Source organism: Manis pentadactyla, chromosome 15, assembly GCF_030020395.1.
Source record: "Manis pentadactyla isolate mManPen7 chromosome 15, mManPen7.hap1, whole genome shotgun sequence".
NCBI classification, from domain to species: Eukaryota; Metazoa; Chordata; class Mammalia; order Pholidota; family Manidae; genus Manis; species Manis pentadactyla.
The window spans coordinates 34,182,600-34,208,836 of record NC_080033.1 but is presented as its reverse complement, the minus strand read 5'-3'; the positions used below and the strand labels follow the sequence as shown (position 1 = coordinate 34,208,836).

Below are 26,237 nucleotides of genomic sequence, written 5' to 3'. Positions count from 1 at the left end.
AGACTGTTAATGGAATAGAAATCAGAGAACAGAAATACAGAGAGGCTGACACAGAGAGAGATAAAAGGATCTCTAGGAATGAAAGAATATTAAGAGAACTGTATGATCAATCCAAACGGAACAATATTTGCAATATAGGGGTACCAGAAGAAGAGAGAGAAAAAGGGATAGAAAGTGTCTTTGAATAAATAATTGCTGAAAACTTCCCTGATCTGGGGAAGGAAATAGTCTCTCAGACCATGGAAGTCCACAGATCTCCAAGCACAAGGGACCCAAGGAGGAAAACACTAAGACATATAATAATTAAAATGGCAAATATTAAAGACAAGGACAGGGTATGAAAAGCAGCCAGAGAGAGAAAAAAGATCACCTATAAAATAAAACCATCAGGCTATCATCAGACTTTTCAGCAGAAACCTTACAGGCCAAAAGGGAATGGCATGATATTATATTCAATGCAATGAAACAGAAGGGCCTCAAACCAAGAATACTGTATCCAGCAAGATTATCATTTAAATTTGAAGGAGGGATTAAACAATTCCCAGATGAGCAAAAGTTGAGGGAATTTAACTCCCACAAAACATCTCTACAATGTATTTTAAAGGGACTGATCTAGATGGAAATATGCCTAAGGCTAAATAGCTGTCACCAGAGAAAATAAAAACACAGCAAAGAAAGCAGATGAACCAAATAGTAAATTAAGGCAAAATAAAATCAGCTATCCACAAAATCAGTCAAGGCAAACACAAAGAGTACAGAATAAAACACCTAACATATAAAGAGTGCAGGAGGAAGAAAGGTAGAGAAATAAAGAATAATCAGACTGTGTTTACAAAAGTGTAATACGTGAGTTAAGTTACATGGTTAAATAGTAAAGAATCCGCCTTTGAACCTTTGGTAACCATGACTCCAAAGGCTGCAATGGCAATGAGTACATATCTATCAATAATCACCCTAAATGTAAATGCACTGAATACACCAATCAAAAGACACAGAGTAATAGAATGGATAAAAAAGCAAGACCCATCTATATGCTGCCTACAAGAGGCTCACTTCAAACACAAAGACATAGACTAAAAGTGAAGGGATGGAAAAAGATATTTCATGCAAACAATAGGGGAAAAAAAGCAGGTGCTGCACTACTTCTATCATACAAAATATACTTCAAAACAAAGAAAGTAAGAAGAGACAAAGAAGGACATTACATAACGGTAAAGGGGTCAGTCCAACAAGATGATATAACCAATATAAATATCTATGCATGCAACACAGGAGCACCTACATATGTGAAACAAATACTTACAGAATTGAAAGGGGAAATAGAATGCAATGCATTCATTTTAGGAGACTTCAATGCTCCACACACTCAAAGGACAGATCAACCAGACAGAAAATAAGTAAGGACACACAGGTACTGAACAACACATTAGAATACATAAACCTATAAGACATCTACATAATATTCCACCCAAAAACAGCAGGATACACATTCTTCTCAACTGCACATGGAACATTTTCCAGAATAGACTTCATACTAGGCGACAAAAAGAGCCTCAGTAAATCCAAAAAGATTAAAATTCTACCAACCAACTTCTAAGATCACAAAGGTATAAAACTAGAAATAAACCACACAAAGAAAACAAAAAGCCTCACAAACACATGGAGTTTTAACAACATGCCCCTAAATAATCAGTGGATGAATGACCAAATTAAAAGAGATCAAGTAATATATGGAGACAAATGAAAACAACAGCACAATGCCCCAATTTCTGTGGGATGCAGTGAAGGCAGTTATAAGAGGAAATTATATAGCAATCCAGGCCTATTTAAAGAAGGTAGAACAATCATAAATGAATAGTCTAAATTCAGAATCATTGACACTGGAAAAAGAACAAGTGAGGCACAAAGGCAGCAGAAGGAGGGATAATAAAGGATAATAAAGATCAGAGCTGAAATAAATAAGATTGAGAAGAATAAAACAATAGAAAAAATTAATGAAACCAAGAGCTGGTTCTTTAAGAAAATAAAACAAATAAATAAATCCCTAGCCAGATGTATTAAGAGAAAAAGAGACTCTACACACATAAACAGAATCAGAAATGAGAAAGAAAAAAACACAACAGACACCTCAGAAATACAAAGAATTATTAGAGAATACTACGAAAATCTATATGCTAACAAACTGGATAACCTAGAAGAAATGGACAATTTTCTAGAAAAAAACAACCTTCCAAGAGTGACCCAGGAAGAAACAGAAAATCTAAACAGACCAATTACCAGCAATGCAATTGAACTGGCAATCAAAAAACTACCCAAGAAAAAAAAACCCTGTACCAGACGGATTCACCACTGAATTTTATCAGACATTTAAAGAAGACATAAGTTTTCCAAAAAACAGACTAGGAGGGAATACTCCCAAACTCATTCTATGAAGCCAGCGTCACTCTAATACCAAAACCAGGTAATAACAACACAAAAAAGAAAACTACAGACCAATATCCCTGATGAACATAGATACAAAAATACTCAACAAAATATTAGCAAACCAAATTCAAAAATACATCAAGATGATCATACACCATGATTAAGTGGGATTCATCCCAGGGATGCAAAGATGGTACAACATTTGAAAAGCCATCAACATCATCCACCACATCAACAAAAAAGGACAAAAACAACATGATGATCTCCATAGATGTTGAAAAAGCAATCGACAAAATTCAACATCCATTTATGATAAAAATTCTCAACAAAATGGGCACAGAGGGCAAGTACCTCAACAGAATAGAGGCTATATATGACAAACCCACGGCCAACATTATACTCAACAACGAGAAGCTGAAAGCTTTTCCTTTAAGATTGGGAAAAAGACAAGGATACCCACTTTCCCCACTTCTATTCAACATAGTTCTGGAGGTCCTAGCCATGGCAATCAGACATTGCAAAGAAATAAAAGGCATCCAGATTTGCAAGGAAGAAGTTAAACTGTCACTATTTGCAGATGACATGATATTGTACATAAAAAACCATAAAGACTCCACTCCAAAACTACTAGATCTAATATCTGAATTCAGCAAAGTTGTGGGATACAAATTTAATACACAGAAATCTGTTGCACTCTGATACACTAATGATGAACTAGCGGAAAGAGAAATCAGGAAAACAGTTCCATTCACAATTGCATCCAAAAGAATAAAATACCTAGGAATAAACCTAACCAAGGAAGTGAAAGACCTATACCCTGAAAACTACAAGACACTCCTAAGAGAAATTAAAGAAGACACTAATAAATGGAAACTCATCCCATGCTTTTGGCTAGGAAGAATTAATATTGTCAAAATAGCCATCCTCCCTAAAGCAATCTACAGATTCAATGCAACCCCTATCAAAATACTGACAGCTTTCTTCAATGAACTGGAACAAATAGTTCCAAAATTCACATGGAACCAAAAAAGAACCTGAATAGCCAAAACAATCCTAAGAAAGAATAAGGCAGGGGAGATCTCACTCCCCAAATTCAAGCTCTATTATAATGTCACAGTAATCAAGACAATTTGCTACTGGCACAAGAAGAAACCCATAGATCAGTGAAACAGAATAGAGAGTCCAGATATTAACCCAAGCATATATGGTGAATTAATATACAATAAAGGAGCCATGGATATACAATGGGGAAATGACAGCCTCTTCAACAGCTGGTGTTGGCGAAACTGGACAGCAACATGTGAGAGAACGAAACTGGATTACTGTCTAACTCCACACACAAAAGTAAACTTGAAATGGATCAAAGACCTGAATGTAAGTCATGAAACCATAAAACTCTTAGAAGAAAACATAGGTAAAAATCTCCTGAATATAAACATGAACAACTTCTTCATGAACATATTTCTACTGGCAAAAGAAAAAATGAACAAGTGGAACTATATAAATCTAAAAAACTTCTGCACAGCAAAGGACACCATTAGTAGAACAAAAAGGCATCCTACAGTATGGGAGAATATATTCATAAATGACATATCCAATAAGGAGTTGACATTCAAAATATACGAGGAGCTCATGCACCTCAACAAACAAAAAGCAAAAAATCCAATTACAAAATGGGCAGATGATCTGAACAGAGACTTCTTCAAAGAAGAAATTCAGATGGCCAACAGGCCATGAAAAGATGCTCCCCATCGTTAATCATCAGAGAAATGCAAATTAAAACCACAATGAGATATCACCTCACATCAGTTAGGTTGGCCACCATCCAAAAGACAAACAACAATAAATGTTGTTGAGGATGCGGAGAAAGGGAAACCCTCCTACACTGCTGGTGGGAATGTAAATTAGTTCAACCATTGTGGAAAGCAGTATGGAGGTTCCTCAAAAAACTCAAAATAGAAATATCATTTGACTCAGGAATTCCATTCCTAGGAATTTACCCAATGAAAACAGGATCACAGATTGAAAAAGACATATGCTCTGCTATGTTCATTGCAACTCTATTTACAATAGCCAAGACATGGAAGCAACCTAAGTGTCCATAAGTAGATGAATGGATAAAGAAGATGTGGTACATATTTACAATGGAATATTATTCAGCCAAAGAAGAAAACAAATCCTACCATTTGCATAACATGGATGGAGCTAGATGGTATTATGCTCAGTGAAATAAGCCAGGTGAAGGAAGACAAGTATCAAATGATTTCAGTCATCTGTGGAGTATTAGAACAAAGCAAAAACTGAAGGGAAAAAACAGCAGCAGACTCACAGAACCCAAGAATGGACTAACATTTACCAAAGGGAAAGGGACTGTGGAGGATGGGTGGCAAGTGAGGGAGAAGGGGAATAAAGGGCATTATGATTAGCACACATAATGTAGGGCGGTGCACGGGGAAAGCAGTATAGCATAGAGAAGACAAGTAGTGATTCTATAGCATCTTACTATGCTGATGGACAGTGACTTTAATGGGGTATGTGGTGGGGACTTGATAATGGGGGGAATCTTGTAACCAAAATGTTGCTCATGTAATTGTATATTAATGATACCAAAAAAAAAAAAGAAATAATACAAGGAGAAAAAAAAACAGAGCAGGAATAAGTAAGAATATAAAAGAATTGGTACAAATATGCAATATAATTTCTATTAAAAGATAATTTCATATTGGATTAAAAATAAATACTGTATAAATGCTAAATATAAAAGACTTATACAAAATGAAAGAACAGTGAAGGTTAAGGGATAGAAGACAGTGTACCAAGCTGATAATGACAGTAAAAGAAGTAGGCATGACAATAATTGTAGACAAAAAATAATTCAATTGTTATATTTTATGCATTGTAATGGTTATTTTTTAAAAAATCCTTGTCTCTTAGAGATACAAACTGAGCAGTTTGCAAATTAAATGATATGATGGATTTGCTTTAAATCTAGAGGTTGGTGTGGGTGGGATGGGTAAAGGTTTGAGTGAATTAAATTTGGCCATATGATGATCTTGAAGCTGGGTGACAAAGGGCTTTATTATACTATTTTCTATACTTTTGCAGATGTCTGAAATTAAAAAAAAAAATTTTAAGAATTCAATTGATAAAAATTGCAAAGAGAAATTGATGAATCCATAATGATAATGAAAACCATTTAAGACTTATTAGCAATCAAAGATAAAGTAGAACAGAAATAGTAAAGATACTGATGATCCACCTATATAATTAGCAAGCTATACATTTTATTTACTCTCACACACATGCACATTTATTGTGCCTGACAGAGACTATATATTCTTTTCAAATACTTGAGGAATATCCCAAAATCTGGGGGCACACATTAGGTGACTCTATATGCTCAGGTATTATTTGACCCTTACAGTTATGTGATATTTGTACAATAAAAATATATTTAAAAAGAAAAGAAACATTTATAGTTTATTCAGTGTCATAGGTTTTTAAAACATATCATATCATTTCATTTATATAAAACAATGAGGCTGGTATGAAAGTGGGGATAGACAGGATCTGTCATTTATCCCAGGTCACTGAGATGATGAGTAATAAGTGGCTGTCAGTACTTGTACTCAGTTCTCTGAATGCCAGAGCCTGGTCAACTTGCCTTACCACACTGCCACACAAAATCCTTGGTAAGAAGACTCAAGATTGTGACAGCAAATGGATATAGCAGAATATTATTAAAAGAATATAGAATTTTACCAGAGGGTGTCCTCCCATCCAGCTTTATTGAGAATCATTCTTTTCTTAAGGCTTATCCATTTTATTTACAGGAATTTTTACAAGTACTGTGCTGAGTGTTTTTTTTTTTTTAACATGATGCAGCTGTTTAAATCCCTGGAGTCTGATTTTACCAGAGAAGAGAGTTAAACTTCACTATGTCTAACCTGGGGGTTAAATAAACAGAAAGATTCTTTCAGGCCAGTGGTTATTTATTTCTTCAACCACCAGACATTGTCTCTATGATTGAGGGGAAAGATGTACTTTCTGATACAACCACCCGACCTGGACAGCACTTCACTCGGAGAGGCCAAGTCTCTTAGAGGACAACTTGAACAACTCTCTTCATGTAAAATATTTGACTTACCCAATTCGTATTTTCAGCATGCCACTGAATAACTCAGGGTTATTGGAGATGATCCAGCCAATATGGATGACTAGTTCCTGCTGAATGACTGCCTCCCTCTCATCATGGGTATTACACTTATAGTAGATGATGTTCTTAATCACTCTTGGAGACAAAGGATTAGAGATAACCTCTTCTTCATGACCAAAGGCACCCAGAGTTACCTATAAGTGACAGAATTTTATTGTAAAAATTTCCTAGCTACTAAAAGATACAAGAAAAAAACTTAAGGCTCAGGATGACTGGCAGGCTGAAATTACTCTACTTGAGCTAGGGAATTAGGTAGAATAACTCTTCCTGCTATTTATTAAAATGGCTTTCAAAGCATAACTCCCACTGGAGTTCATGATGGTTCATAGTCTAGTCTGAAATATAAGGGTAGGTGAGGGTTCCAGTTAGGGGAGTGGAGGTGAGTGGATAAAAGCAGGGAATGAATATAAATAACTATTAAAATTATTCTGAATGACTTTTTCTCCCCAGAGAAACCAGAATACACTGAATAAAAATTTTTTTAAGAACTCAATTGATAAAAATTGTATTACTGTCCTGTAAAGTTGACACAATTAAGTATTTGAGAGTATATTTTTTGCTTTTTTTATAATTTCTCATGTGGAACTTTTTGCTCTGTAACAACACTGTACTCTTTTTAAAGGCAGGTGTTAACTCATATAGTTCTAATGTAGCCCCCACTTTTCCTGTAATAGTGTTAGGCACATAGTGAGTATTAAAGAACTTGTTGGTAATATTTCTCCTGTGGAGGGGAACACATGAGGCCCCACATATGTCTAGGGAATGAGAAAGCAGGAGGGAAATAACAATGAAAATGCAAAGCAAAAAGTGTCACTGAAGCTGGCAGGAGGAATACTCTGGTCTCTCTCTCTCCTCTATGCTTGGCATTTTGCTTCCCAGAAGAGTCTGTGGCCCTTCCTACCAGCTCATTCCTTCTCCCTGTCTTCCATGTGCAGAGCATGATTATATAAAGGCAGGAAAAAGAAGAGCATATCAAAGGGCCCTCGTGTTTTCTGAGATGAGGGGAGAGAGTAGAATATGGGGTCTCTCCCCCAACTTCATGATGGAGTGAAAACTGAGAAATGCTTGTTTATTGCACTAGAAGTGGGGCTCACCAGTTAGTCCGAGCATGATTACTTGTATTAAAATATCAGTGTGCAAAGAAGAAAACAAACAAAAGGCACATCATTGCCTCTGGAAGCAATGATGACTAGACCACTATTTCATTCCAGAGAGCTTATGGTGATCTGAAAGTTCTTTGTGGAAACAATATTACTTCAGTTCTCAGGGTGGCGTTTCATAAATGAATGTAAACTTTGCTCCATCCCCATTTTTTTTTTAAAGGGGTGGGATGCAGTCAGTGAATGGATGAATGGACCTCAAAACCTGAAGTGGAGCTGCCAGCCTCCAGGCTTACCTAGCTCTGTAAGTGACCGTTTTTCTGGGAAATACGCTGATCTGAAGGACAATGGCCCAGCCTCAGAACACGCCCAAAGTCTTCCAAGAGGTGGGGAGCAGAGTCTTGGGATCACAGAGGCTGCCAGCCTCCACTAGATAGTATACAGAGTGGACATGGCCAACCCTAACCTACCCTCGTCTCCAAGTGTCAGGTGCCAGACACCTCAAAGACCTCCAAAACCTTCTCATATGTTCATATTCAGTGGACTTAACTGTATTTTCAGATATACTACAGGGACCTAAAATTCAATGGAAAACAGCTTCCCAAAATCTGTTAACTTTCAGAGTGGCTCAGTTCAGGGAAACAAGACTGTGACTGGAGGTAAGGACTGCACTGAGGACAGGCACCTAGGTAAGTTACCTCCTATACCTTGGCTTACTAAGCTGGCGAATGAGGTTGAAAATTCCACCTTTTAATAATTTGGAGAAAACAGAAAACAACATATATGAAAGGTATTTAACTTTTTCTCAGGAGTTTTTAATTAGTATAATATTTTTTTTATCATTATTAATATTACGTGATAAGACAGCTTATTATATAACATTTCAAAAGCTGGATGTCAGGATTAAATAATATCAATTTTAATGAATTAAGAGCCCTGAAATATGAGCAATGGGTTGATTACATTAAAGAGGTTTAAAGTATTTCATATTATTGAAGCTTATTATATCCCTAGGTTAATTGTCAAGAAAATACAATAAAGTACACATATCTCAAAGACAAGAAAGAAAGCAAACAGGTTTTCATTCCAACCAAATGATGATTCAGCCAGGTAATTAGAGCATAAAGAAAACAAAACAAGCAATGAGCAGCCACATCCCACTCTGCATACCTACATGCACAGGCTCAATTCAACCCACATTCCCCAAGTGCCTGCTCAAAGCCAGGCCCTATGCTGGGCACACTGGGACAGGTACTGGAGAAGACCTGGGCCCTGACCTCCAGGGGCTCACAGCCTACCCTGAGGTGAGAGACACATATTCAAATGAACTGGGATCCAGGGCAGTTGTGAGAAATGTCAAATGTCTGGTATGAGAACCCAGAGGAGAGAGGGACCACTGCTAACTGAAGATGGCTCTGTGGGAGGAGCTAACAAGAGCTGGCCATGGCGGGAAGGCAGAAGCTAGATGGCAAGGTGACCTAGTGGGATCTGGGGGAGCCAAAGTATTTATAAGGGGGAGAAGAATCTCATGTGGAATAGAAGGGAAAATGTGCCCTTCACTACTCACCTGTCTTTACTCTGCCTATCCTAAACCTGTCTGGAGTACTTCAGTAGGTTATTATTCCACATTCTGTGTCAGTAACTTCACTCATCTCAAGTTAACATAGGAATTGAAAATTACAGCTCTGAGGTGCAGCAGGAAAAAGGAATGGCCTATTTAGTAACCACATCTTTAAAACTAGAGTTTGCTTGGGGAAGGAGTGTTCTGTAGAAGTGCCTGAGCCATTGTTAATGTGGTTCTGAGAGGCCTATAACATTGAGGCTTGCCAGATTTAAAAGCAAGGATCCTACCCAGAAATCTTTGTGACTGTGACCAAGTGAGAGTCCAAAAATCAGATACTTACCTGTTTGCCCTGCACTAAAACATTAGTAATGGATGGGGCCAGGCTGTCCACTACTTTACTTAAAAGACTTGCTGCACGGCGTACAACCGACCTGGGGGCAAAGAAGAGTTTGACACATCTAAAAGATGATGAATAAATGGGACCCCTAGTTGGGGAGATTTAAAAATATGCACAATTAGGTCCTCACATAGAAGTCAGAGGAAACACTGAGCCCAGGACCCTGGACCTAACAGATGAAATCTCCCAGACTATAGGACTATCCAGAATTAGGCAGGGATTCCTCATTCTCATCTCTGTCATGAGCATTATTCAAGCCATTATCAATTTAAAGAAGAAAAGGCAGCTTAACTATCTCTTTGATGAAGAATGGGGTAGGAGAAGAAATTGACTATTCTGAACCTGCATTAAATAATTTATTATGAAGTCTGTCACTGATACATGTCATCTATTCCTATAGTCATTTTAAATCATATTTCTCTTGGTGCCTAGATAACCAAATCCCTGGATTAGAGGACTCACTTAGTACTCAATTTTAGGTAGTGATACAGTGAAATAGCAGTGGGTTTTTTTTCTTGATAAAGTCAGAATGTTGGAGGAAGGAATTCACACTGCTATTTTTATGTTTCTGAAAAAGTCTTAGTCTGTAGGGAGTGCAGATTTTTTTAAAGCACAGCACATGCAAATATGCATTTTTTCCCTCAAAAGTTAAAATTCATATGGAACTTTTAGATGGAGAAAACAAAAAGAGAAATGTTGGTTTAAAACTGTTTTCTTGTATTTCACGATATCCATGAAAGCATGAAAGCTGACCTACAAAAAGCATTTATATTCCTTAATTTCAACATAGATGGACTAGTAGAAAATCAAGTCAATAACTGATAAAGTTAGTGAAACAAACACTTCCTACTTTTAGAGAAGCTTTCATCCACACACTATAAAGACCAGAGACATGTTTAACCCTCAGAATGCAAATAAGCCCACACATCTCAAGCAGCTTGAGTTTTCCCACATTCTGTGTATGTTACCTGTTTCCCATGTACCAGAAAAGTAGTAATGTGTGGGGCTATAGAGGAAGAAAATTTCTGGGTAAAGGCAGCCCCGTAGCGTACCGCCAGCCTGGGTGGGTCAGTGGAAAGCCACAAAAGGGAAAATACAGTAAACAAAACTTCAGGAGTTGGTTTTTTTAAACATAAAAGTCAGTACTCTCAAGATTTGCTAGTTAATAATTTACGTAAAATACAAGTATAATAGATAAAGCAAATCAGGTTTGCCTTGTCAAAAATAAGACAATAAGACTACAGATGTATTTAAGATTTACTGGCTAAAAAAGCAACATCTACTTACATGCTTAACTATGCTGAGAATTTACAGTGAAAATTTGAGATTTAACCATAGGATTATTACATTATTTCTTTTGTATCTATATTTTCTATAAATCATAGAGTTGAAATACTCCTTAGAGACTGCTTTGTCTAATCCCCTTATTTTAGACATTGGAAACCTGAGGGAGTTTCTTACAGCACTATTTGAGATTTATTTTTTTCAAAATTAGATAATAATGGGTCATTAAAAAATATATACACTCTAACTTTCACAATGTTATATTCTACTAGTAAAACTGCTGGAATTACTTCAAAATGTAGAGGGTCATGCATTTAGGCATACCTACTCCATTGTGAACTGAAGTAATTTTATCTCAACTTAACTAAATTTTTTTTCCTCAATCCCTGGAAAGAGACTACCTCTACAGAACATACTAGTTATTTTTCATGAAGCAACTATAACACTTCGATTCATTTAACTTAAGTGGTGAGAGAACTGCCTTCTATTATTTTTGCCTATGATTAAGTGAACCATTGGTCTGTCCTCATGGCCTACGCTAACAGAACAGGTTTCCTGAATATAAAATAAAACCTAAAGCACCTTGCTGGACAGAGGAGGTGCAGGGTAGGAAACAGTCATTGGCATATCATTCCAGAGAATACTCTCCATCCAGGTGCTATTCCTATGGAGGTCTTTATTCCCAGACATTTTTAAGAAAGCCATGGTACAATGGAATGGAGGCAGATCTGCAGATAGTAACAGAATCCAAGTGCTATAACCTCAAAGTTTAAAAGTAAATATTAGGATGAATACAACTATTTTTAAGATTGGTCTATTATCTCTAGGCTATTGAATATAACAACACAACAAATAAAATATAATGACAAGGACACTAATACAAACCAAAGCTTTTTGCTGCCAGCTCTTCTATAGATTCTCTCAATGTGATCAGAAACAGTACCTAGACATTGGATAGTAGAATCTTTATTAAAACAGCTTTTAATTAAATGCATATTATTTACTCTCCTTTAAAGAAATCACTCTTGATTTTCATTTTGTTCCACTAGAAAGAATCCACATCCATCAATGTTCTTCTGAATTGCCTGACATATTCAAATACATAACCCAAACACAGTAAGAATGTCCCCAAGCCCTTGCTACTACTTAGTTTGAGTATGTGATTTTGGTGAGTACTTTATTTCCTGAAATTTACTGTTTTCTTAATTAGTATGCAATCTAATTTTTTAACAGATAAAAAATTTATTGCAGAAAACAAAAAACAGAATATAGCAAATTGAACAAATACTGTAGACTCTGAATATATGAATCTTCATTTATCTGTTCAACAAAACTTAATGGAGACTCTATTATGTGTATCATTTCAATATATAATAGTGCTCAAAAGACACAACTGAGTTCATTATCTGGCTTCATAATGGGTTTGTCAGTAAATCAACCATATGACAGGACAGAGTACCAAAAAAAAGAAACAAGGATAAATATCTTTATCATTTTACCATGAATTTGTGTTTATAGCTTTATAACAAATTGGATAAAATTATATAGAGATTCTGTAAATGCTTATGATTTTCAATGTATCATAAGCTTTTACAGATCAAAAACTTTAAAGTCAAATATCTAAGTAAAAGATGAGTATTATTCCTGTTTATGAAAGTGGTTTAAAAATAATCCTTTCCACATTTTCATATAAACTACATTTGACCCTTGAGCAATGAGTTCGAACTGTATGAGTCCACTTAACATGCAAGTTTTTTTCAATAAATATATTGGAAAATTTTTGGAGATGTGCAACAACTTGAAAAAATCATTTTCTCTAGCTTACTTTATTACTGTAAGTATACAGTACATATAACACAAAATATGTGTTAATTGACTATCATGTTACTGGTAAGGCTTCCAGTCAATAGTAGGCTATTAAAGTTTTTGGAAGTCATATGTTATACATGGATTTTCAACTGTGTGGGGGTCAGTGCCTTTCACCCCCATGTTGTTTAAGGGCCAATGATTTTGGTGAGTACTTTATTCATGTATCTTATATAAATTTTGTTCTATTTTAAAGCACTACTAAAATAACCATTCTGAATTCTAGGTTCCTAATAAAAAATTTGCTTTTTAAAAATCCTTTTGTTTTAGTTAAAGTATAAATTTCAATTAATGTCCTCAATATAATTTGGATTCTGCTTGTACTTAAAATTTGAAGACTAGTAATGAACATGAACAGTTTTTTTTGAAATTTGCTTGAAATTTTCCTGGTATTAAGAAAATTAAGACTATTCAATTTATATGTATAATACTCAAGAAGATTATCTCTTAGATGCAGTAATGCAAAAACTATGCAGATCTTCTTTGAATAATTATCCTTAGTTCACTACCAAAACTATTAATCTTATTAATTACATTGCTGTTTAGAATACTGACTCAATTTCTAGTTGTAACCAAACTAACATGTCCCTCTGGATAGAGGACTTTCAGATGAGTCAAAACTTTGAGTGGCTAGACATTAAGTATTTGAAATGTATATTAATATATAGTTCTATATTATATATATTATAAATTATACATAGCATAATTATTGTGTATATGATTCTATATTACAAAATGCTAGAAGAAGACCATAATATAGAATTCAAAGATTATACTATATTGAATTCAAGTATATACTATACATAGTATAATTATTACATGTATATGATTCTATATTACAAAATGCTAGAAGCAGACCATGATATAGAATTCAAAGATTCCTTAGAGTAGTGATTCAACATACAAATGTGGATAACTGGTTTTGTCCTTAGTGCAGAGTAGACACAGACATGATTAGAAATGATATATTTTTGTTTACAATCATTAGAGCACAATACTATATTAAATGCATGTTCCATTCCAAATGGCTGCTGCAGACCATGAGGGAGCTAATTTTTATAGCTATAATGATTCAATATTGTTTTTGAAAACATGCAGAAAATAAAACTGGAAACAGAAGCAGTCAATAAGCAACTGTGGAATCATCAGAAGTTAACAGTCACAGACAGAATCCAGGCCCCAACACCATTCAGGTAATCAGAGAAATAATCAGGCATTACTTCATGAAAGCAATTTACAAGTCCATATATCAAACAGTCTATTCTACGCTAGGCGGTATGAATGAACATTTTCCATTTAACAGTTAAAAAAAAAAACAAAGAAAAAAAGAGGTTTAACAGAAGAGCAAATAAATTTTAACACTTTAGTGGATATTCATTTATGCATATTTGATATATATTGAAAAATATAAAGGTCTTAGTATTTAAAAATGTTCTCTTAGACATGTACTCTTACCCTCCTTTGTGATGAAGTTGGGGCCTTCTCTTTTGAGCAGTATACCAAGCAGGATGGCTTGGCTAGCCAGACAACTGCAGTCCTGAAAATACATACCACTGTGAGTAACTGGAATTACATGGATATGAAAGTTACCACAGCGGGATAACTAATCACTAAACTTACATGATGAAGAGAGGAAGTATTCTGCTATAGAACTGAGGAAAGGTATAATGTCACTGATCTACTACCAAGCATAAGATGACATTATACAACAATTCATCTTAGAAATAGCTTAGAGACAGAGGGTAGACAAGCTGCCTTCCTAGGGTAAGATTTAACAATTAAATTTCCAAGGAAATGAAATAAGCAATAGACAGAAAATATGTTGTCTACAAGTATTAATAGTGATTCTGACACTCTCTAGGAGATTTGACCAAGTCATTTAATCATTCCCTTTTTGACTTTACTTATTCAAAAATGGGAGAATTTTCTTATTAACTCATTGTGAAGAGATGGATGAAAGGAGGGGACATGTGTAGAGTGCTTATTATATACCAGGACACGATGCTATATGATTTATACTACCATATCAGATTCATGGTTATGTGTATCTACAGAAAATATCAATCAATAACAAGAACTGATGATGTCTGGTAGTATGTATATTTAGCTTACCTGCTCATATTTGAATGGCCCAACAAGACACCACAGTGTTAATAGTTCCATCACTAGAATTTCATTTCTCTAGGTAAGTACTATATCTTAGCCTCAACCCTCTTCTTTTAAAATGCAAGAACCTTAGGGAAGGTAAAACATTAGGTTGCTAATATAATACTCATGTGGATGTGGTTATAGGATTACTTTCTTCAGTGACTGCAGAGACTGAAAGCAAATATTAGACCTAAATACTAGGGCAGGAGAGAAGATCTAGGCTGGGAAAAGGAGCGGAAAGGCACTGAAAGAGAAATCTGGAGATCTCAAAGGCAACTAACACTGACATAACTTCTTTAATAGCTCATAAATATTTTCATACCCAAGACAACCCAACTTACCCTCACTTCCTAAGCAACTTTAAGAATATCCATGCTAATGTGTGACCATGAGAACAATCTCTCATTACTGCCCCGGGTTTAGACAGGCCATCTACCTCCAGGTTAATTGCTACCTTCTCTGAGAGTACAAAAAGCGATATGGCTTGTCCCTGGGAAGTCCTGCTCTGATCTTCACTCAGGGCCATGAGGGAATTACATTTTCCTCACATTCAGTTTTTGAAGAATTTCATGGGTGGGTTTGTTTTTCCATTCATTAATGGTGATATCTGGTTGGTGCTCCTCTTCAGGAGTATTGGGGGTGCTTTTCTGTCGTTTGACTTTTGAATGTTTTGGAAGTTCTAGCTCCTCAAAACTCTTAAATTCTGGAAGCCTAGAAATTAAAAGAAGTTTCAGATTTCTTGCATTTCTAATGTAGTTTCAAGAGACACAACAATAATCCAAAGGGACTTACTCTTCTGTGTCACTGATTCGTAAGAAGTCAAGTTGTTCTACTACAGCTCCAGATATTAGTGTCTGAAATGTGATTGAGAAAAGATTCACAAGTCTTAAATTTATCAACACATACTTTTCTGTAGGTAAGTAATACTTAAAAAAAGAGTTTACTTAAAATATATATATAAATCTTAGATAACTTCTTAAACAAGCATTCTAAAATCATAGGTTTTCACATGTAACAAAACTCCCTTAAATAGAATATATAGATCAAACTACAACACACAAGTCATAATAATAGGAAAGTCAACATAAGGTGAACTATATTTTCTCTCTGTCCTTAGAATTGTGGGCATTAATTTTAAAGCTGAAATTAAAATTTAGTACCTATTAAAATGTTAAAAATATTTTGAAGTTTGAAAAAACACAAAATATAAAAATTGTTTGGGTGCAAGACAATGTGAAATCACACTTTGGATTATGCTACTGTAACATATGTCAGGGCTGTCCAGTGATGGTATACTGCCAAGTCTTCATTCTTCAGGATCATGAAGGTGTTGCTTATCAAAGTCAGTGCTTCTATACATTCTGGCAGCCATTAGCTCAACTGATTATAGGCTGAGCAAGCTAAATGAGTCCAAACTCAAACATAGTTTTTGTTTGTCAGTGGTTCATGGTGAATAGTTTAAATGAATAACTCACAATGACCCTTAGTAATATGTGTCACTTCTAATTATCTGATGAATTGTCAGATAAAATTGAGAAATGTACTGCATAAAAAACAAGCCATAAATTACTTTTAAAATAAAGCAATTCTTCTATCAAAACTGTCTTATATGTATTACTTTCTCTGTTTTTTCACTGTTCGTATCAAATGTGAAGCAACATGACATAAGGAAGTTGTTCTTATTGGCTGATCACTCAAAGTTGTGCTGCTTTCCCCTTTGGTGCAAACTCATAAACAAAGAAGATCATCAACAAATAGCCACTACAAATGTCAGGATGGATATATTACCAGAAATCATACTGAAGCCTCCTTGCAGAGTCTGAGCAAGGAAGGCCAAACATACAACTGATCTGCAATTCTTATGTGCCCCAGCCACAGTCAGGGTCTGAGAGCAGTCTGCACCTGGGCAGAGAGCAGTGTCAAGCACAGTAAAAGTCTGTGGAGGGGTATTTCTTAAGATGCAGGCTCATACCTACACATCTTGCTCTCTAGCTAATCTGTTAGACAAATATTTATGAACACCCATGATATGCTAGACATTGTTAGGTATTGAGGATATAGCATGAACAAAATACACAAAATTCTTGCCCTCTTCAAACTGGGCTTAGGCACGTGTAGGAAGTAGAGAATAAACAAACATACAAAATAACTAAATACATTACATCAGATGATGATGAGTGCAAAGTAGAAATGGGAAAGGTAGGGGATGGGAAGTGCTAGGCAGGGGAGTAGAAGGAAGCAGGTTTGCTATTTTATAAGGTGATCAGAAAAGTCTTCTCAATAGGGTGACATGTAAGCAAACACTGAATGAAGTATTGTGGAAGAGAGTGCAAGGCTGAAGGAACAGCAAGCGCAAGGCAGGAGCATGCTTGGTGTGCTTAGGAGCAGTAAGGAGGACAGCAATAGATGGGGGAGAGTGGTAGATGAGGTCAGAGGAGGAGGTCCAGATCACAGGCAGCATATTGTCCACTGGAAGGACTTTGAGTTTGATTTTGTAAGAGAGTCATTGAAGGCTTATGATATGTGACATAATCTAACTGCCTTATGATCACGAGAGTAGGAAGATGCTAATTGTCTTATGGTCAGTAGAAATTTAGAAGAAGTGAGAAATAATGGTAGCTTGCACCGTGATGTTAGTGCTAGAAATGGTGGGAAGTAATTAGATTCTGGATATAATCTGAGGGTGGAGAAAACTGGACTTGATAGTGGATTGTAATATGGGGTATGAAAGAGAAGAATCAAGAATTATTTAATTCTCAAAGCTGACAGCTAATACTGAAAATATAAGAAAAAAGTTTTGATTATTTTCTATTTTTATTAGCCTACCCACCATTATATACTAATTCTGTCCATAAATTAAATGTTTAATTTAATAGACAAATTCTAAATTTCACTAATGATCTTTATGCCTTTTGATTTAAAAATTTGGTTGCAGAGGCTCCTAAATTCATTTTATAAAAAAACATTATACTTATAATTAATTTAGTAAGCATTAGTACCTTAGTTTTGATGGTAATTAAATAATTTAGTTTTGTTATATATGTGTCAAATGCAATATTATAATATTCAGAAAGGTATCCTATACTCTAATACTTAACTATCTCCTACCCAACCCTTTCCAACTGAACTCCCTACCTAAGATTGCTTTCTCTTCATCCCAACATTCTGCATCCCCACTTGGCTTTGGTTTTGGTTTGGCTTCCCAACTAGAATAAGTCCCATGAGATCAGAAACCTTGTATATATATTTTTTCACCACTATATCCCAACTGCCTAAAGAGGAAGCTCAAAAAATATTTGTTGAATCAATGAACCAATATTTACATATTTTCCTCAGAGACAGTAGTAGAAGGAAGAATACTCTGGGAATGCAGAGATGAGTAAAGCTTGGCCCAAGAGAATTTTCAACCCATAGAGAGAAGCAGGCAAAAGAAACTAGCTACACCTAAAACAAGAGTCAAAGCAAAGGTTCAAGCAAAATGCCACAGAAGTACACTGGAAGGAGAAATTAATTCCAGTCTTGGAGACTTCACTAAAAAGGTGACATTGACCTAAATTATGCAATTAAAGTATGACTTAGAAGAAAAAAAGGAAAAAGGCAACTGTAGAATAGAACAATAGTATGAATAGGACAAAAATTCCAATTACATTCAGAGATGTTGTAGTTACCAAAAATACTTGGGGAATTGAAAGCAGGACTGGAAAAGAATAGCATAGGAAGATGTCCTGGGTAATGAAGCAGGGACGGCAGTGAGGCCAGTGATGAGAGAGATTGCAGTTCATTGGCTATGGAAATTTGAAAGGGCTTGAAATAAAATCTGAGAGAAGCATATAGCTGCCATTTTCACTTACTATATTAAAGGGAAGATGAAGGCTGGGGTTGGGAGTGGTGAGGGGTTTTTGTTTAATGGGTATAGTGTTTCAGTTTTGCAAGACGAAATGTCTTATTCTCTGGTTAAGGACTCTCTACTCAAGGGTACAAGGAACAGAGAGCAGGAGATACAAAGATTAAGCAATGGATTAAGTGAAAGACTGTATACAGCACAGTAGGACTCCCTGGCTCCCTTCCCTCACCCTTTTCTCAGGACATGGAAGCAAAACATATATTCTTCAAGCAAGAGGTTAGATGTTTATTTTCTGGGTAAACTGTAGAGGCCAGAAGAAAAAAACTCCAGATATTGACACCTGGGGTTTACCCCAACAAAAAGGGTAAACCTTACCACCAAACCATCTTATATAAATGAATTCATCATGACAAGAATCCTTGTTTCCAAGTACACAGGTTACAATAAATTTTTTATTCTTCACTCTTAATAATGAATGTATAGCTAAAGATTACCACACATCTGACAAATGCCTCTAAATGAAAGACTGAGACCAAAAAACAGAAAAAAGAAATAATGTGAAAAGAAAATTTCAAAACTCTCTGGTTAATCTTTTCAGAAAAATATGACAAAAAATAATATCCAGAAAATAAGATATTATGAAAAGGACAATTAAAAACATGATAGCCAAAATACAAAACTTTATAGAGGAGCTACATGATAAATATCAAAGAAATTGTGCCAGCAAGCATTACAAAAATCAAAGCAACAGAAAATAAGGAGAAAGGGATAAAAATCAATCAAGTACACAAACATAAGCTCCATGAATATGTAAGCAAACATACTAAACATTTATTGCATTGCCTACAAAGGTCTTGCTTTATAAATTTTCCTCTTTGTTACGTAGTATTTAGGAAAGAATCTATGGAACGATCACAATGTTTTTTACTAGGAAATAAGTTATTTAGGTCCACTGATAGACTGCAATGTGAGTATTTAGGTTAAAGGTCACAAAGGGATGTTAAAGTAGCAAATGTCATTTCTGGTCTGAGTGATTTATAGAACTGGCCTTTAAAATCTGGTAAGACTTCATGGCCTAGAGCTTCTGAAAAAAAAAGAAGGTTATTCCAGGCAGAGGAAGTGGTGTGAGCAGGGGACAAAACCTCAGAAAGTTCAGAACACATTAATTAATTTGTATTGGTGAAGCAAAAATTGTGTTTAGTAGGAGATAACTGTGGGCAGACAGCCTGTTACAGCTAACAGGGAAACACAGAGGGCCTCTGTTATTTAGGAGTTGTGAAGATAATGCAGTAATGTTCCAATTGGAACAAGAACTATCTCCAGGTTGGATGTTACTGTGGAATAAGGACAGTATCTTGGGCTTGTAGGCACAAGGTCACTTCACCACTCTGGACCCCTGTTTCCTCAAATGTAAAACTGAAGTTAGAGATGAGCTATTAAAGTCTTAAGTTCTGTTCGGGAAACCACTGCAACTGTTCAAGCATCAGACTGGAGGGATCAGATAATAGGAGCAGGAAGGTAGGTACAGAATAAAACCATAAAACAAAAACCTTAAATAGAACATATATTAAGAAATACAGCTGTATCTGTGAATTAATTATCCTTAAAACAGAAACACACTGAAAGTCAGAAGACTACCTGTAGACGATCAACATGAACTTTGACTCCTCCAACCATTCCTTTTTTAAAGGCTGCCAGCATATCTAAAATGGGGTTGAATCGGCTACCTCTGAAAAATATAAACAGATAAATAAAATGTACATATTAAAACAGAATGAGAAATTAATAATCTATTACTAAGTGCCCTTTACACATATATGCAAAACACTCTGCCACAATGCTGAGAGGCATACAAAATAACACTTGGAGTCCTGCTTCTAAAAGGGTCACAGTCAGTGTTAATGGAGGTGAAATGTATGCACCTCACTTCCTTCATCAACCTACCTTATGTTGTCTTCCCGGATGAGAACAAGGAAAAGTGGACGTCCATGCATTTTCCAGTATTGCTTAATGAACTGTAGCGCATTCTAACAAAATAAGAATGAGGCAGGATGTAAAGGCAAAGTATCTGAGCTGACCAGCATGCTTGACCTTTAGTGGCAAAGGGCCAACAAAACTCTCATATATCAAGATAAGTCACAAACCCTGGATTATATAGACTATGTAGGGGTAGAAATGTTCTAATACATATAAATATACAAGTATGAATACACACACACAAGTTCATCTAGAAACCTGTTTTAATTTCAAACTTTGTTCTTAAAAGTACACAGAGCACACATGTTTTAAGGCTGATTTTTTTTTCTGGTGGCCTAATAAATACAGTTCAAGAATGGTCCCAGGAAGGAAAAATCAACCTAGGGTTATCATCCAGAAGATTAATTCTCACTCCACATTACTGTGGATTTATATTAGAGCAGGTAGAAGAAGTTAGATGGAATCTACACAAACCATCAGAAATGTGGAGAGATTTCTTTATTTGACTCAATTTCTACTGTCACCATCATCATCATTATTATATCCAAGCCTTATATAACACTTCACCATGTACTAGGCAGTATTCTGAGTGTGTTACATATATTAACCACTTAGTCCTCAGAACAGCCTTATTAGTACTATTCAGCTATACAGATGAGAAAACAGAGACACAGAGAAGCTTAATAACTTGTCCAAGATCACATAGCTGGTAAACGGCAAAACCAGTATTTTAACAAATGCAATCTGGCTTCATACTTCATGCTCTGGACCTTGAATCTGAGCTTCTCTACTCTGAAAATGGAAAAGAGATTGGAGAAGATTTTAACTTACTGGATGTTATGAGTTAGCTGAGGTTTTATCTGACATTCTTCATAAATATAATATTTGCTAACTCAACTTTTGTTCAAAAAGAGATAAACTAGTACTGTTGTATGAACATGGTTTTTAAAATGGCTTCCCCTCTGCTTTTCAAAACTATATCCTTTTACTCCATTTGTAGAAAGGGATATCAAGTAAAGTCATACAACTTCATATGAAACAGTCTCCATCTATTATTCTAATGCTGCAAGTAATTTAACTCTTTCTCCAAAGTCATACAGATGTATTGTACTTTCATATTTTATACTGTGCTAACTTGTGTCATAGACACCCAATTAAATAGGAGCACTCAATTTAATAACACATGATAAAGTCAGTAGAACGAAGTCATCTCATTTCAATAAAATGTTGTTCTAAAGTTACCTTTATATCATCTATCAGCAGCAAAACATCTTGCGACATGTAGAAATCACTTAGGTCGAAAATGATAGGGTAACAAACCACAGTCTTCCCTAGAATGCGATAAATCTGTAAGGGATAATTTAAAAAAAATATCTATCTATATATATGTATATATATCTATATATATATAGATATATATATACACAAAGCAGACCAAAGGCAGAGTTACAGTAGCATAAGTTCTAATAAAAATTAAAACTGATGTTTAATTCTAGAAAAATAAATCAAATACTATCTTATGAAATATGCATAATATTAAGAAATTGTAAAGTTTCTTGATTGGATTTGTATGCTACAATACAAAGTAGCCCACCTCTGGTATGATGAGAAGAGCTTCTGTTTGAATAAATACTGTTATAATCAGGTATTTCACAACATATAGAAATAATATTGCAGTGAGATGCTTATTCATTCCTAGAGGACTTCTGTGATCTCACACAAAACAAGTAAGATTTTCTTGTAGAAAACAGTAACTCAGATAATTAGCACAAGTATATAATGAAATGTGAGAATGGATGCACAGCAAGTGAAACACATTTTAGTCTGTGGTATTATAATCTGAACACTGCTCTACAAGGAAATTTCGTGAGTACCTTAGATGTACCGAGGCAGCCAATGGGCCTATCTGGCCTTCCAGAGAGTCCTAATTTTTCATTGATACCCAGGTGGAAATAAGCCTGTAAGAAACAAATTTATAAATTAGAATCAGGTAAGAATCCATGCTTTTTCTTTCTTTTTCCCCCTTCTCCCCACTGACTACTGACTGCCTTGCTAATTTCTGATCTAAGAGACCAGGAAAACTGTATTCAATAGACTTGTAGGAAAACAAGCTAGCCAATGATATCAACTTAGATCTGGGGGCACTGAGATTTGAGAGCAAAACTTTTGCAGATCCACTTAGCAGCATTCTAAAATTCTGTCATAAATGTCCAATTTGCTTGGTTCTGTCTGATTTGTAAAAGAACACAGAGACAAATGCTCCCTGTATGATAAAAAATATGGCTAATAAAAGTTTTAAAAAATAAGGCCATACATCTCCTACTAGATTTCTACTTTCAAGTATTTCCCACCAACATGGAAATGCCTTTATTGATTTTTCTAATTATATGTGAATTTTATGAAAAATTTAAGCCATATGCTCTAGGTATATGGTCCTGTTTATTCTTACAACCCCTCAGCAGCTGCTTCACTTTGGTGTATGTTGAAAGGAGTATAATTTATTGTGGATCCCTAATAAACACCTGAAGTGTAGATTGGGTTACAGATTTTAAAAAGTATGTAGAAAAATATACACCCATATTAACACACATATGTACACATTATGTATATATTTACATAAATGTGTTCATATACTACACAATCTATTTGGTGTCTCATTTTTAAAAACTTAATATTGTGGTGTTTCAGTTTGGAGATGGTAAACTGAGCCTATAAATTCTACATTTCAATGTTGAAGTGATTGAAGAAATATAAAGACTGGGAAAAATATCTATAGAACTATTTGAAAACAGGGAAGGGTGCCACAGTGAAGTAGAAACTTTCATAATTTCTATAAGATAAAGGCAGACAGTCTTGGAATGAATTAGGAGTTAATCAGTGCTAGAGCTGAGCCTTAATCAAGAAGCCTTCTTACTCTGTTTAACACCTATGCCCTAATTAGGAAGCTCCCAATTTTTTGTTATTTCAAACTATTTCAATAAACATCTTTGCACAATGTACTGTTATTTCTGTGGGTTAATTTCTTAGACTTACTGAATCAAAGAGAGGAAGACATATTCTCTATGAAACATAATGCCAGGTTATCCACCCTCTAGAAATAATGGATAAATTTACATTGGCATTAACAGTGCACATACAGGTCTTTTTTGTCACTCTCTTGGATCAAAATAATATTTCATTTTAAACTATTGTATTCAAATAATTTTTGGTTGATCATTTCCTATACTTAGTGGCTATTTGTATATCCTATAAATTTTTCCATTTGTTCCATTTTCTATTAGGTATTTGTCATTCTTTTTGACTTGTGAGAGATCTTCATATATTAAGAATTTTACCCTTTGTATCAAATATTTTACCTATTTGCTCATCTTCAATGCTGTTATGAAATGTGAGAATACATAGTAGGTCAAACATCATTTCAGCATGTTGTATTTCAATCTGAACATTTTTCTACTAGGAAATTTCATAAGCCCCTTTGATGTACCAAGTTGTTTATGCCATCTTCAGCTATATTTATATTTGTCAATCATTTCCTTAGTGGTTTTTTAGTATTACTATTATTCTAAGGATGGACTTTCCCTCCCAGCAGTTATAAACTGTTCTCCTACTTTTTCTTCAAGTGATTTTATATTTAAGTCATTAAAAAATATATATTTAAAATTTTAATCTGTCTGGAGTTTATTTTTGTATTTGATAAGAGATAGAAATTTAACCTAAAATTTCCTAAATGGCAAATCAAACTGTCTCTACACTATCTACTGATTATGATTCAAACTGATTTTAATATCAACCTCATCATATACAAAACTAATGTCATCACCAGAGGTCTCTGTTCATCCTGCGATGGTGCACACATCTATGTCAGAGTTAGCTCTGTGTCTTTGTCTCCTCCTGCACTATATATTCCTGGAGAAGAGCATCCCAAGGTGGCACTGTGCCTAGCATATAGATAGCATTCAAGAAATACTCGATGGATGAATGAGGGAGCAACTGAATGTCTGCCTGAGCTACATGTGCTATGAATACTGATTCTGGAGTAGCAGTGGTTTTAGACATAGTCAGCTGGCCAGAAAAAGTACTCTGTAAGAATTATGTTGTATAGCTGCACTGAAACTACAGAGCACAACACTAGATGGAGCCCCCTTTCCCTCACATATTATCAATTTTTCAGACATAAACATACATCTAATCTATTTTAGATCTCTTTTTTAGACAAATGATTATATTAATCAAACACGTACAAGTTTAAATATACTACCCTAGGTAGATATCCTTTAAATACCACTCTATCACAGTAAAAGAATTTTCCTTAACTTTCTGAACCACAGTACAAGCATTGTACAGTGTATAACAATTAAGCAGACAGACCTGGAATGCTCCCTGCATTCCAGACAGTACTGTCCCCACAAGGCAGATAATATTACCCCTACATTTTACAAATTCACACCATTTAATGCACTGAAATACAAAGTAGGGGCCAAACAACCCAGAAGTAGAGAAGTACTTCATTCTAGATCTTCACTGCGTTCAGATTCCCCATGAGGCAAATCACAACACAGCCATGACGTCATAAAACATTAACCACACACAGTAAAAGCTCTGCTTTCAGCTGTCTGCACTCACAACCTCTGAAGTGGGCTGAAGGAGGGTACAGCTTCTCAGAAGCAAAGGATCAATCACTGGCATAAGAATATGTGTATTAACTAAGTGTATTAACTAAGGTTTGAGGGAACACTTCTACTTTTAAAAGACAGGCTTATAAAAAGCAGTATACTAGGCAGTGTATCTTAGAGGATGAATCCCAAGATACAGCTAGCTTGGAAGACAGATGTTGTAGCCACAATTAAAGAATCTTCTGGAAAGTTGAACTTCTGGTCATAAATCTGTCTTTTTAACCATACCACACAGCCAACTGTAAATCATTTGTTTTACACCATCTTTAAAACAACAAAATATAAAATAAGTCAGGACCTGACAATAAGTCTTTACCTTTCTCTGAACAGAATGCTTCCTACCACCTCTATGATTCTACAGAATCTTATATATAGCACTTATCAAAGTAGATTGCAATTACCTACTTTTCCCATCATACCACTAGACTCAGAGGTCACAGGGACAGTCATTTTATCTGAGTGCCTCACAAAGTGCTCTGCCCATAGTAGGTGTTCACTGATGAATGAATGAATAAAATGCCACATTTGAGTCATTTGGAGCCATATTGATCTTTTAAATCTTGTATGCATGTTGTCTGGTAGAGTACAGATTCACCTACTATTAAGAGAAGTTGTTGATATAAATTAGGCTTGAAAAAACCAGACTCAAGTTAATTTTTGCTTTGCTAGCATGTTTATCAAAGAATAATAACATTTGCTACCATTATCTGAGCTTTCAGTGAGAGATTATTAAAGTATATCAGC

The 26,237-nt window shown here is 35.2% G+C and overlaps 1 protein-coding gene across 4 annotated transcripts in view; it reads right to left on the bottom strand.

The window, feature by feature from the left end:
• PHKB (phosphorylase kinase regulatory subunit beta) overlaps positions 1–26,237 on the bottom strand; it is a 351,182-nt gene that overhangs the window by 31,813 nt on the left and 293,132 nt on the right. For 3 of the 4 annotated variants that reach the window (XM_036927463.2, XM_036927465.2, XM_036927466.2), the window contains 10 exons: positions 22,695–22,778; positions 22,063–22,167; positions 20,788–20,870; positions 20,482–20,572; positions 15,792–15,853; positions 15,548–15,710; positions 14,307–14,388; positions 11,871–11,928; positions 9,645–9,735; positions 6,572–6,774 (listed from right to left, as the gene is read on the bottom strand). In XM_036927463.2, the coding sequence (XP_036783358.2) occupies positions 6,572–6,774; positions 9,645–9,735; positions 11,871–11,928; positions 14,307–14,388; positions 15,548–15,710; positions 15,792–15,853; positions 20,482–20,572; positions 20,788–20,870; positions 22,063–22,167; positions 22,695–22,778 (1,022 nt within the window). Of the gene's footprint in view, positions 1–6,571; positions 6,775–9,644; positions 9,736–10,669; positions 10,761–11,870; positions 11,929–14,306; positions 14,389–15,547; positions 15,711–15,791; positions 15,854–20,481; positions 20,573–20,787; positions 20,871–22,062; positions 22,168–22,694; positions 22,779–26,237 lie in introns of all 4 variants that reach the window. The other variant, XM_036927464.2, reaches the window with a different exon arrangement.